Source organism: Tyto alba, unplaced genomic scaffold, assembly GCF_018691265.1.
Source record: "Tyto alba isolate M040663 unplaced genomic scaffold, T.alba_DEE_v4.0 Super-Scaffold_27, whole genome shotgun sequence".
NCBI classification, from domain to species: Eukaryota; Metazoa; Chordata; class Aves; order Strigiformes; family Tytonidae; genus Tyto; species Tyto alba.
In genome coordinates, this window is record NW_024881301.1 from 4,133,254 (window position 1) to 4,146,154 (window position 12,901).

The following is a 12,901-nucleotide window of genomic DNA, read 5'->3' on the forward strand; positions in this document are numbered from 1 at the left end:
CCACCGTCGCCTCCCCCTCTCGGCCGCTTCCGCCCTTGCGCGCCCCGCCCCGGCCCCGCCCCTTTCGGCCAATCACATGAGCGAGCGCGGGGGACGCCGGGAGCGGGCGCTCTCGGAGGGGCTTCGGTTGGGGCGCAACATGGCGGCGCTGGCCGGGCGCTGAGCCGTCGGTGGCTGTGGCGCTGGGGTTCGGCGGCCGGAGCGCTGAGCCGCGGGGAGCCAGCGGCGGGGGGAGGCCGGGCGGAGAAGAGCGGAGGAAGGTGGCGGGGCCGGCTCGGGCCCCCGGGCGGCGGCGGCGATGGCCCAGTGCGTGCAGTCGGTGCAGGAGTTCATCCAGGACTCGTTCGTGCCCTTGGTGGCCGCGCTGTGCAGCGAGGAGGCGGAGCGGCTCACCCGCAAAAACAGCCTGAGCTTCGCCGAGCTGGTGAAGCCCTTCTGCCGCCTCACCTCGGAAGGTCGGTGCCGGGAGCGGAGCGGGGAGCGCGGCTTGTTTACACGCGGGGCGGGGAAGGCGGCGCCGCCCCCGCCGCTCCCCCCTTTCGCCCGGGGGCTGGGGGGGGTCCCGCCGGGGCCCGAGCGGAGGCGGGAGCCGAGACCCCTCGGCCGGTACCGCGGCGGCGGCCGCTCGGTCGGGTGTTGCCCGGAGCGGCGACGGGCTTCGCGGAGGCACCGCCTTCGCCGGGGCTGCCCCGGGTGGCTCTTCGGTCTGTTTGGTTTTATGCGATCTCTGGGGAGCCTTGGGAGTTAGGCTTTGCCTGGAGACCTCGGAGAGCACGCGGCTGAAAAGAAAGGCGCCTGTAAATGTAGCTCTTCCAAAGCGTTTATTTTTCTTTCTTTACAACGACTTTACTGTATCTGGTCAATACTTGTAGCCGACTCTTGCTGTAGATCTTGGCTTTCACGCTCGTGGGAAGGCTGTTAGTAAAGTACTTAGTCGTTGAAAGTGCTGTCGGTCTTTCGGAGACATTAATTGTTGTTTCAGTTGTGAGACTTTACTTTCTCTCACATGTAGTTTTATTATGTATATATACTTTTTTGTTGGTGTTTCTGCGAGTAAGACCTGTGCCAAGAGAAGGTGGGAATTAAGTTGGTTTTATGGCATAGGTGAAATGACAGTGTAAAGTAGCAGCAAAACTGGAAATTGACCACTTAAGGGAAACAGTAGGATTCCTTTACTGTAATGCTTTGATTTACTATCTGGATTATTTTTTTTTTTTTTAACAAAACTATGCTTTTTCAAGCCACTGCTCATTAGAACAGTATGCAGGACAGCAATTGGAATAGAACTGCTCATCAGAATAGACATGCAATGACATTTGTCAGATGTGGTTTTTGACAGATGCGTAGCTCAGACTTCAGTCTCCTCATGTCATGTGTTGAAGAAACTGCAAGAAAAGGAAGCTAGTACTGTCACTTGAGCTCAATTTTTGCATTGCACCAATTTAGAAGCTAGTATGTGTTAAAAATATGCCTTAATTCTGTGGTAAGTCTTAATAATTTATTAACCATAAGTCGTTTATAAACGTTTTCCCTTCGTTTAGCAACACTCGTGATCTATGTGAGAATGCAGCTGAGAGAAATGCTAAATGCAGAAGCTCACATCCTTGGAGTTCTGAAGTTGCTTAAATACCTCTTTGGGTTCTCTGGTGAAAGAATTTCAAAATGCACCTAGCAAGGAAAACCAGGCTGGTTATTCAGAATGAAGCATTCACTCTGAAGAACTCTTAATTCTGTTGTTGCTATGTTGTAACTATTTTTTGTTCTGACTATTGTAACAGTTAAGGAACTTGCAAACCTGAATCATCCTCAGTGTTCCATGTGTAAATGCAGATCTCTACTATGTTGATGCTTATAAACTAAACTAGTTTTCACCCTCCTTTAATAAAGGAGTTATGGCTAAAGATTAGACTTTCTTCCTTGACATAATATAAGACTTTGAGCTTAATACTTGAGAGACTGATACTGACTTGATTTCTGCATTCTTTTAAAAACTTGTGAAAGAAGGCACCATTGTTTGATTTTCATAGTTTTGTAGTAATTCTTGATGTTTCTGTAACTGGACTTCTGCAAGCTCTGTCATGTAATAGTATAAATAAATGTGATACAGTTTTCACTTCCCAATTTTGCAGCAGCAGCTATTGTGATGAATCTCTGAGAAGGGGCATCGTTGCTGTTCTGTGTAGGCTGCGTTTACGTCGGCAGCCTGAACCATCCTGTTCAGAACCTGACCTGAGGGTCAGAGAACCAAGAAGCTGAAGCTTGGTACAGTGGGTTTTGTTGCTGCGCTACTCTCTGTGTATTCTGATTCAGCAGGCCGCAAGCCTGACTGCAGTTCTTCACTCTGAGTGTGACTTCCTTTTCCTAGCTTCATGGAAAAAATGTTACTGCATGCTAAATGTAACTTCTTGTGAAAGCCTGTATGCGTGAGTCTAGAGAAAGCAGTCCTAGGCATTTTCTTCAGGCAGGAGAGTTGTTAAGTGCAATAAAATTTCTCATTAGTTTGTATAACGGTAAAGAATTTCTCTAGCTCTGGAATTTGTGGAGCTCTGACAGGGAAACATGCTTGTTGGAGTCTGCACAAGCATTGTTGTATAGTGATGCTGTTAACTGCATCCTGTGCACAAGACCTGGAAATATAGGATAAGTTCTTAAATTGCTCTACCTTAATAGGTTTGACCAGACTTAGCAGTAAAATTTCTCCATGGTTCTTTTCATGACTAATTAAGAGGAAGAGAGGCATGATTAGTGATCTGATCCGGGTACAGCAGAATGTGGGTACATGCACATGCCTTCACAACTGTGTTTCACAGATTAGGATTGTTTTGACATCTTCACTTTTAAGCACAGCTTTTCTTAAGGAAGCATGAAATGCTGTCCTTTTTTATTAATACTCCTGTCTTTACTTAGTGGCTATTTATTTTGTAATGTAAAATTGGGTTGTCTAGAATTTCATCTCTTTAGAAATAAGCTGTCCCTTGTGCAAAACTTAAAAGTACATGCATTACTGAATTTTATAATTTGAAGAGCTCAGGCTTTGGTTTGCTACTGCATTTTTTTAGAGTCCTGTTACAATATAGATTTTTGTCTGAAGTTTAGGATTTACGTAGTTTACGAACCTGCTGAAGGCCGCGTGTTCATTAGTGTTTTCACTTAGAGAAGCAATGCAGTTATGAAATGAATCTCCTGATTTATGTGCAAAACAGTTTTAATAAACAGAAACTAAGCTGAGCTTTCTACTGTGCATGTTCCAGTTGTCCTTCAGGCATTAACAGAGATGTGAAGGCCCAGACCCCTGCTTGATTCTTAAAGTAGTCTTATGCCATATACTTCTTGTGGTTGCTTAGTCCAAGCGGACCAGATTAGATATAATTTCAAGTAGAACCCCAGAAACATACATAATGTAGATGGGTGGGGGGGCTCTGCACTAATGAGTATTAAAGTTCTCATCAACTTCCGCTTTAAATATGTGCTGGAAGTAAGGAGGTATAATGGGAACATTGCATTTATTTGATAAGATGTTCTATTTTGATGTTAAGAATTCCTTGTTCATGAGTATTTTAGTCAACATCTGAATGTTTTCAGCTTCTGATGAGGAAGATCTTGTTCTAATATGTGTTGTTACTACCACTTTTGACAAAATACTTTCTGAAATGATCTTATGTACACTTAAAGGAAATGTATAATGCTGACTTTTTTTATTAGGGATTAAGGCAAGAGCTTTGTGGGGTCTGAAGTATGTCCTTTATGTCAGTCCTTAGTATTGCACATATGCCAGAAATGTCATCTATGTCCTGTATGGAAATGTGTTTGCACTTCATTATTAAGGCTGTTATATTTTACAAGAGATGGCAAGGATGAATTTTAGTGTTATAGCTGCACTGGTAAAGGCAGCTAGTTGCTTGTTGCTTCCACTTGCTTTATATATCATCTTTTCAGTAATCATGTGGCAGTAGAGTTGATAATTTACCTACAAGATAAGATGGAAAGAAAAAATTTCTGCCTCTTCAATTTTCCAAAAGAAATGCTGAACTGTATGAATTTAGTTTAGCCATCACAGTTGCCTCTCTCTGTGTTGATACAGCCTAATGATGAACCTGTTCAATCTGAAACTTATAGCTGAAAAAACCCACAGATTTTTAGGTTATTTTGGGCAGGATCAATTCTCTAGACTGCTTCACTGTGTTTTCTCATGAGCTTCAGTGCTAGCTAAAGGTTGGGAGTGAAATGTGTGGCTTAGGAGGGCAGAACTATGCCACTCCAGGCTTGGAGTTCAATAGAAATCTTCTTTATCAGCTAAGATGGACTGTAAATGTGCATCTGGTGTGATCTAGATCAGGCTGTGTAAATTGTTTCTTCTGAAAAGGCTTGTGAAAGAGGTGCGGTGTGCTGTGCAGGAGGGTTTCAGACCTTCATGGTGTGAATTTTGTGGTTGGTTGCAAGACAAGGAGAACATCAAGAATTTTTCTTTGTGCTAGCCTTTATATGCTATACAATTGTTTGTGAAAATGATTTGCAAAGCTGATGGCTGCACATGTTAGCACCAGGTGTCTAAGGTAGTGTTACTCAGTGTGCCCTGCCTGCACTTTGGCTGGCTGGCTTGTTTGGGTTGGGGTTTGAAATAGGGAAAATGACATGAAAATTAGAGCAGACCCAGAATTGTAATGTCTGTTGAAAATGTCACGAATATTTTTTTAAAAACAGATGGCTTGAGGGAGCAAGTTGCACAAAGATGCTACAAAGGCAGCTCTGGATTTATGAGTTGGGTGAAACTCAAATTATTGCTCATGGTAAAATGTAACTTTGTAAGATACAAAAGAGATGGCAGCCCAATCAAACTGTAGTGAAAAGATCACAAAGCTAGACTTTAAGTAGAAATGTGGGCCAGTACACATAAGTGTAAAAAAAACCCCTTAGTTTTCTTCTGATTAATATTTTTTTGCTTTTCAGGAGACTGAGACTTTTCTTGTAAAACAATAAAAAAACTAAAGCAAAGCAAACCCAGGAATTTAGGAAATAAAAACAATCATATGTCATGAAAGGAAAAAGTGAAAGTTGCATGTGATGCTATTTTTTAAAACCTATAGAGAATAAAGACACCCGACTTTACAGCTGTCACAGATATATGGAATTTCAACTTGAACTTTAAGTTAAATACCATTGTTCATTAATCATCTTGCTGGACTTTGCTGCTGCCTTGTTCTTTAGGTTTGGTGTTGATGCTTCTGCATGGGCTTGGGACACTCTTTGATGGCTTTCTTAAAGAAGTTGGATTTAATGGGAGGAAAATATTTTCTGGAAAAGTAACACAGAGCCAAACCAGCATAAGTTACTGTGTGTTAATAACATAAGGCTGCTATCACCCTTTTAAAAGTTCATTTTAATAATGAATCTGTTTCTTTTTTGTAATATTATTTTCATTGGTAACAGTTCACTTTTTCTAATTGAGCAGCTTCTCCACACCAATAACGTACATGCTTGCCATCTGTTTGTAGTTTTGTCATAAATACTAGATCTGTGGATGCTTTTACTGCACTGTTGGGATTTTTTTTTTTCAGGCTGTATGCCATAAAGAACTATTGCATAACTTTCATGCATAATCCTGAGATCAGTATTTATTAGTCATAAGACTCTAGTTTTTAAACCAACGTTTAAAAGTGAATCAGGAATTCTGGTGATACTGACATTGACTATTTTTAATTGATCGATTTTCACCAAAATTTTGTCACTCAATAAATTAACTTCATTTCTTTTAAGATGAGTTCTGTGATGCCATTTGGAGAACAGGGGAGTTGTAAAACTATTTATTTTTTAAAAAAACAAAGCAAACTTAAGATAATCACACTGTAGTATTAAAAATTAAAGGATATGTTTGTTTTGGATGAACTAATACTATGCTATCCCTGTCCAGTTTCTTGAATTCTGTTATGTATTGGGATTTTCTTGGAAACTGGTAACTCCTTGGAACATGAGGTGTTATGTGAAATCTGTATGTGGTTACCATAGGCTTTCTGTGCAAGTTGTGTACGTTCCACAAGGGAGGAGGTGCTGTAGTGGAGGGCATGGGTTTTGAGTACTTGGTTACTCTGAGTAACAAAGTTTATAAGCTCATAAGCTAAGATCCTATGCCATGTCTTCATCACTCTGCCTAGATGAGCCTAATGTTGACCATGTGGTAATTTTTCTTTCTTACTTTCCCCCCACTCCATTTTTGAAACTCAAGTATTATGGACTGTGATCTAAAATTTATAATGGAGAGGTTTAGTGAAGAAAGTAATCATTAAAGAAAAAGAAAAATCTGTTGGAGAAAGGCTAATTTATGGTAACTATTTTAACTGTTATATTCCTCAACAAAGCCTGTTTTTTCTTTTTTTAGTTCACATGAGAGATCCTAATAATCAGCTTCACATAATTAAAAATTTGAAGATTGCTGTCAACAACATTATTACTCACCCACCTCAGCCTGGTGCCATTCGAAAACTTTTGAATGATGTTGTGTCTGTCAGTCAGCCTGCTGAAGGACTAGTAGCTAATGTGATCACAGCTGGAGATTATGATCTCAACATTAGTGGTATGTAATGATACTGTACTTTTTGTAAATTAAATTGGAATTTACTGTAAGGTTTCTAACCATAATTTCAAGTTCATGACATGTATTAAAATTACTCGGAGTTGATCAGTTTTAAGTAATTGTTTTTACTGAAACTTCAGATTTATCAAATAGTTTTGGTTTTATCCGATGCTGAAAAAGTGGTTGAACATAATTAATAATTCTTAATTTAATGTTTCCTAATCTTGTAATTCTTCTGACCTTGTGTTAAGTCATATTTTAATGTAGAAAATACTCATGCTTTGGTTGTGTTAATAGCTCATCAGATGAGAGGTTTTCTTGTAACAAAACTGATATACTGACTTGTTACACTTGGTTGAATAAATATGAGAACTTGTTTATAATGTAAGTACTAATGTACAGCTTTTGTTGAAGTAAGTCCTACTGGCTTCTTTTGTTTTTCTTTTTACTTATAGTTTAATGCATAGAGTTCATAAAGCTGTCAAAAACTTTGAGGAAAAAAGGTTTTGAGGAAAAGTGTGATTCCTTGTCTTGTTTTTTTTTTTTGTTTTTTTTTTTTTCCATGAAACTCAGTGCTTCATATTTCACTGTCAAAATGGCTAGAATATTCAAAAAATGCTTTTTCAGATCTCCAAGGGATAAGGTATTGTGAATAATACTAAATGAGACCTGATCTTGAGAGCTGAGATTAGACTCCTCCCAATTAAGACCCTAATCCATTAAAGCCTTTGATACATACTTAATTCAAAGCATGTATGCATTGCCCTATTTAGACATGAGTAGTTTATTGTACTTAAAGTTCAGCATGCAGTGAGGAATTTGGCTTTGCTATAGCAGAAGACTGAAGAAACTTCAGGAGGATTAGTAACTGATGCTGTTGTAGTACATTTTTATGTTGATGATGAAAAATTATGTAATTCTACATATTTGATACCTAATTTACAAGCCACATCCTCAACTTGATATGAAATATTGATAACAAATGAAAAGACTTGAGCCTGGAAGTTGTAATTTTTGAGAGCTATTGGAAGCTGCACCCTTCTTCAGTTTCTATGCCCTCGTTTATCTGTGAAATTGGTGAATTGCCATGTTTTTGTGAATTTTTTTTTTGAGGGAAAGTCTGCTTCAATTCTAGAGATTGGAAGACTCTAAGAAAGCAGAATGGTTTTATTGAAGAGACTTTTCAATAACATTTCCAATGATCTCAGTTTAGAAGTGAGGTATTGGAAGAAGGGAATAAAAATAGTGGCTATGTCAAGTCATGCTTCTTAGTTGTAGAAGCAAATAACTCTCCTTTAGTTTTCCTTATTTGCTGCTCAAGCCTCAGATATGTAAATTATCATACTTTATCTTCTGTCTCTCAGTGATTAGGTTCTTACTTTCATTCAGACTGGCTATATGCTTATTTGACAGAAGGAGAGATGTATAAGCTCTTTAAGATCATACAGAAGGACAAAATAATGTAAGAACTTTAGTTTTGTGGTACCCCGTTTTAGGGCTTTAGCACAAAACAATGACATAATGTTCTTGATGATGAAACTTGGATCCCATTACATTGTAGGAAGATGTGAGGAAGTCCCTAGCTTTTCAGGTAGAGTTTCTGTTCTACTTAGAAAACTATGAATATTTACTAAGAAACTTATTTTTTTTTTCAACTTTGTTAGAGCATTTTATTGAAAACCAATGGAAGCATTAATTCCTGGCAACAAAATCTTTTGGCACAGAAATGTGAAATACTCTAATCTGGGTTTTAATTTCCTCTTTTGGTGAATTAGTTTTCTAGGATAGCAATATTAAAACATACTTCCTTAATCTTTAATGGTGATCAAGTGCAGTCTATTTTGAAGGAAGAGACATTGTTTAAGAAGCTCATATATCAGTGTTTCCGGCACTGGGATCATGATCGTGGTCTTTTTTTGGAGAAGTTTTGGAACCACTGTGGTGAATTGGTTTAATTTTGTGTAATCCTTCTTTGTTACACTTGTTTAATATTTGCATAGTTCCCTAATCTTCTTGTGCTGATAGGCCTGGTTGATTGCGGAAATGGTGCTTAGTTCAGCCATGCCGCCTTCACCCATGTCCTGGTGCATGTGGAGAGTGAGGAAAAGTGATCCCACCAAAGACTTTTTTTTTTTTTCCTCTCTTAAATAAGTTTTCATCTGGATCACTTCCCTGGCTGTGTTTGTTCAGGGCTGCATGTTGCTAATGCTGGCATGCAGCAATGCAGAAATATGATGGAGATGAGGGAGAATGTTGGGGCAACCACTTTCAGCAGCTAACATCTTCAGTTACTTGAACTGTAGTACTACAGGCTGAGAACTTAGCAATTAGTATCTTATGTATACAGTATCTTCTAACTAGAAAAATAGAAATAATATCCAAGTATAACTTAATTCTTTACTACTTTATAGATTTCCATTTTTATTCAAGCCCTGAATTTGGGCTGCACTAGAAATTAATGTTGAATTCTATTAAAGTACACTGTCAAATATTGAGGAGCCTGAAATGTTCGTGATTAAGGTTAGCTGAAATCAGATGTCTTCAGTCCCTGATGGGCCTGCATGGTATAGATTTTATACTTCATGCTACCAGCTCATAAAAGCCAATAGTGTGTTTGCACCTGACCCTTTTTAGTATAATAATATCATGTTTTTTCTATCAGATCGCTCAGTTAAAGCTAGTGTTCCTTGGTACAGTAATTGGAAAGAGACACTGATGGAACTGAACACATCCACGTTTTATTCAGGTATTTTTTTGTGGTTGGTGCCAATTTGCCAAATTGCCCTTTATTCCTTTTCCATGTGCCCCATCCACCTTTCCTTACCATCTGCTACAACTGTTTAGCACTTCTCTTGGCGTAGATGTGTGTTCCTCCATTTTTTCGCCCTAAATGAAAAATCGTTGGTGATGGTTGTTTAATTTTTCTTTTAGTCACATTTCTCCTCCTGTTAATCTAAGTCATTTGGTCTTTCCATACAGTCAATAAATGCAGAGTGGTGGTGGGAAATGACCTGATTCTATGAAAGTACTGTCTTGTTTGATCCTATGGAACTGTATATTGTCACTGTTCTGTATTTCAAATGTAAATACTTTCTGCTCATCTATAGAGCTTCCTTCTCTGGGGGTAGTAGTGCTTTTCAAATTGTAACTAAAGTGCTGACTGTACTTAGAGCACATGTGCCTCTGCTATATTGACATGCTTTCTAGAGTATTACTCTCTTCAAAAAAAAACCAAAACAAAAAACAACCCAACCCCCAAAAAACAACAACCCAACTTCCCAAACACATTGGTTATTGCCCTCAACTTACACTGAACCTCTGTGTTGTGGTCTAGAAGTGGCAACTTTTGATGTCTTTCAGTTTTAGATATTAACGTTTATGCCTTTGGTTAGTAAGAGCTATCCTTTCAATAGTGTCTGTTCAGATGCTGCTAAATGCCTTCATTTCTGAATGTGCTAGAGTACTGGTATCTGTGAAACTCATCTTAGCTAGATAGCTAAAAAGTACAAAACTTCATGAAATACATGTCTCATAGTTAGGTTTTTATGTATGAATATTACCAGCTTTTTTCTTAATGATTTCTGAATGCATTAACAAGTTTGTCTAAACTTCAGTTCTATTTGTTTAGTATACTGGGAAGATATTGCTGGAAAAATGCAAAACATACAGGTCTGTCTACTTAAATGACAGTGTTGCTATGCGCTGTTATGTATTATAAGATATTACATCTGTGAAAATATTTACAAATACTGTTTTTGTTTTGAATATGGTGCAGGTTTATTTTAAGTATCTATGATAAATGATTACATCCCTGTAAATGCTCTTGAGTGAATACTGTTAATGTATATTGTGGTTGTGTAGAGGGAATCCAGTTGCCTTTGTAACCACTTCCAAGGTTCTTCATAGGCTGAATGAGAAGCAGGAGGGGATGGAACCACCACTCAAAACATGGTAGTACTTTCCTGTTTGTAGCTGTGTCAGATTTTAAAGAACTTTTTTTTTTTTTGCCATGGTTCAGCTGTAAAACAGAAATGGAAAACTGAAAACAGAGCTTGAAACTAAAATGTGGTTGAAATTTCTGTCTTTAGTTGAGCTTTGTTTGGCTTGAACTACAAGACTGTTATACTTGTGAAAAATATCCATGAGAGTCACTTTCTCATGCTTTGTTTTTAATAACAACCTATGTTTTCCGTAGTTTAAATAGTTGGCATGTTTACATGTAGGACTTAGTAAAGCCAAGAGCTTTTTATACCCTACCAGAGTGCTCAGAGCAGTTGCTAGAAAGGCTGTAATCAAAAGCTAAAAGTTTGCCTCCTGTTGATTTTTTTTTTTTTTTTTTTTTTTTTTTTTTTTTTTTTTTTTGTGAGATGGCCTGGTTGATAGACTAAGTTCAGTTATGAAGTGTGGCTATATCTGACTTCTCTGTGGATGAAGCGGATGTAAGATGGCCTGACAATGTAGGATTAAACAAAATGCATTAACTTAATGCACTAGAAGATAATTCCAACATAAAAACAAAACAGTTTCCTAAAGACAGCTAAGAAATCGCAGTGGTGGTCTTTTTTTGGGTGGGGAGTGGGGGAGGTTTATAAAGCATTAGAAATTTTGATGCAAGTTAAATCAAAGAATGTGTTTTCTTGGCCATATAACGAAAAAGAAATCCTGAAGGTATTTATATTAATGCATTTTTTTTTTTTTCTATATTAGTTATTATTCAGTCTTCAGGTGACTTTACACTGGATTCTGGCTAACTTCAGTGTGAAATCAGGTTATTGGAAGCAGACTGATTTTGCTCTGAGGTCTTTTTTTCCACTCAAGGGAAGGAGCTGCAGAATTGAGATGGTTTGAAAGAAGAAATAATACTTCATTGCTCATCTGATAGTTAGGGTGGAAAGAAACAGATAAGATTTTTAAGTTCACATGTTCTTTGGATGACCCAGACATACTTGGTTTCTCTTGATTTGTTGTTCTTGGAAAAATGAAATCCTTGTTGTAAAAGGGCATTTGAGCATGGCAGGTTAACATTATAAGGCACATTAATGTGCCACATCAGTGGCACAACTTGGATCTGAGCTTCCAGCTTTTTGGATCTCTGCCAGCTGACAGCTGAGCTGTTTGTTTTAGCAGGGCAGAGAAAGGAGACAACTGTCAAGCCAAGTCATAACACTTGCAAGAAGCTTTAAACAAACTGGCATTATAGGGTTTTGGTAATCCTTGGTTCTTCTACATGCTCAAATTAGTTTTGCTTCTCAGTCAATTCTTACATCCCTAGCTGAGATAAATTCAGTAACTGTTAGATTTTTTTGTTTTTTTCTTCTTTTCCAAGTGTATGTGTGTGTGTTTAAAGGGGTGGTAAAGAGTAGTTACTCTAACAAGGACTGGATACATGTGAGCCTACAATATTGAAGAAGCTGGTGCTCAAGATACTCTTCAGTCTCACTGGATTTGATTGAATGTTTCTGTTTCTGCCTCTTATGTGTATTTTAGATGCTTTCTCCTTAGACTGTTCCCCCTTCTTCCCCCTGCCATGCAAACCCTGTTAGAGTTTGCAAGTTTCACTTTTAGGTGTAGTCTTTCATATTTCCTTTACATAAATGAATAAACAGAAGTTTTGCTGAATATTCTAATTCATCCTGTCTTATTGTATATTCCAGCTACTACTCCTTGGTTTGAGTCTTACAGAGAGTGCTTTCTTCAGTCCATGCCTGCATCAGATCATGAATTCTTAAACCACTATGTTGCATGTATCCTTTGAGTGTTAGAGACCCCTCTACTGAAGGCTGTTACAGCTGGCTACAGAAATGTAATGTAGGAGACTTTGAAATTTTGCAGTAACTTTCTGCCATTATGATTTGAAAGATATCTTTTTTTCAATATGTCTAACTATACAGTCTGATTTCGTAAGGGATGTCAGGGTTTTCTTTGGGGTTAGTGTTTTTTATTTTTTTTAAATCACACTTTTTATGTATCAGACTGAACTCTGAGCTAATACCTACCTGTACACTAAACTTCCTCATCCTAAAACATTTTCTGCTGTAGTTCTATAGGTATCTGTTGACTGTCTCTTATGTACAACAGAGGCTTGTGTGTTTGGATGCACCTGCTGCTTTTTATAGCTTTTTCTAGCAGATGGAAGGAGGAGGTTGGGGAGGGTGTTTTGGAAAATTGGTGAACTTTGAGCTATTTTGGACAAAAAGAAGACTGGGAAGATGCCTAAATGCTTTCAGATTTTTTTTTTTTTTTAAATCTAAACTTAGGTCCGATTTGCTTCTCTACAGAGAAAAATAAAAATATGCATTGTTTCATGATGTAGCTGGTGTTTAGTTTTACAAT

The 12,901-nt window shown here is 38.2% G+C and overlaps 1 protein-coding gene across 4 annotated transcripts in view; it reads left to right on the forward strand.

Annotated features, from left to right (window-relative positions):
- The first annotated feature begins 91 nt into the window (after nt 1-91).
- Nucleotides 92-12,901, forward strand: part of TRAPPC8 (trafficking protein particle complex subunit 8) — a 51,367-nt gene continuing 38,557 nt past the window's right edge. For 2 of the 4 annotated variants that reach the window (XM_033001093.2, XM_033001094.2), the window contains exons 1-4: nt 92-455; nt 6,374-6,568; nt 9,231-9,314; nt 12,223-12,312. In XM_033001093.2, the coding sequence (XP_032856984.2) occupies nt 299-455; nt 6,374-6,568; nt 9,231-9,314; nt 12,223-12,312 (526 nt within the window). In that variant the 5' untranslated portion in view covers nt 92-298. The remainder of the gene's footprint in view (nt 456-6,373; nt 6,569-9,230; nt 9,315-12,222; nt 12,313-12,901) is intronic. The other 2 variants (XM_033001095.2, XM_033001096.2) reach the window with 1 other exon arrangement.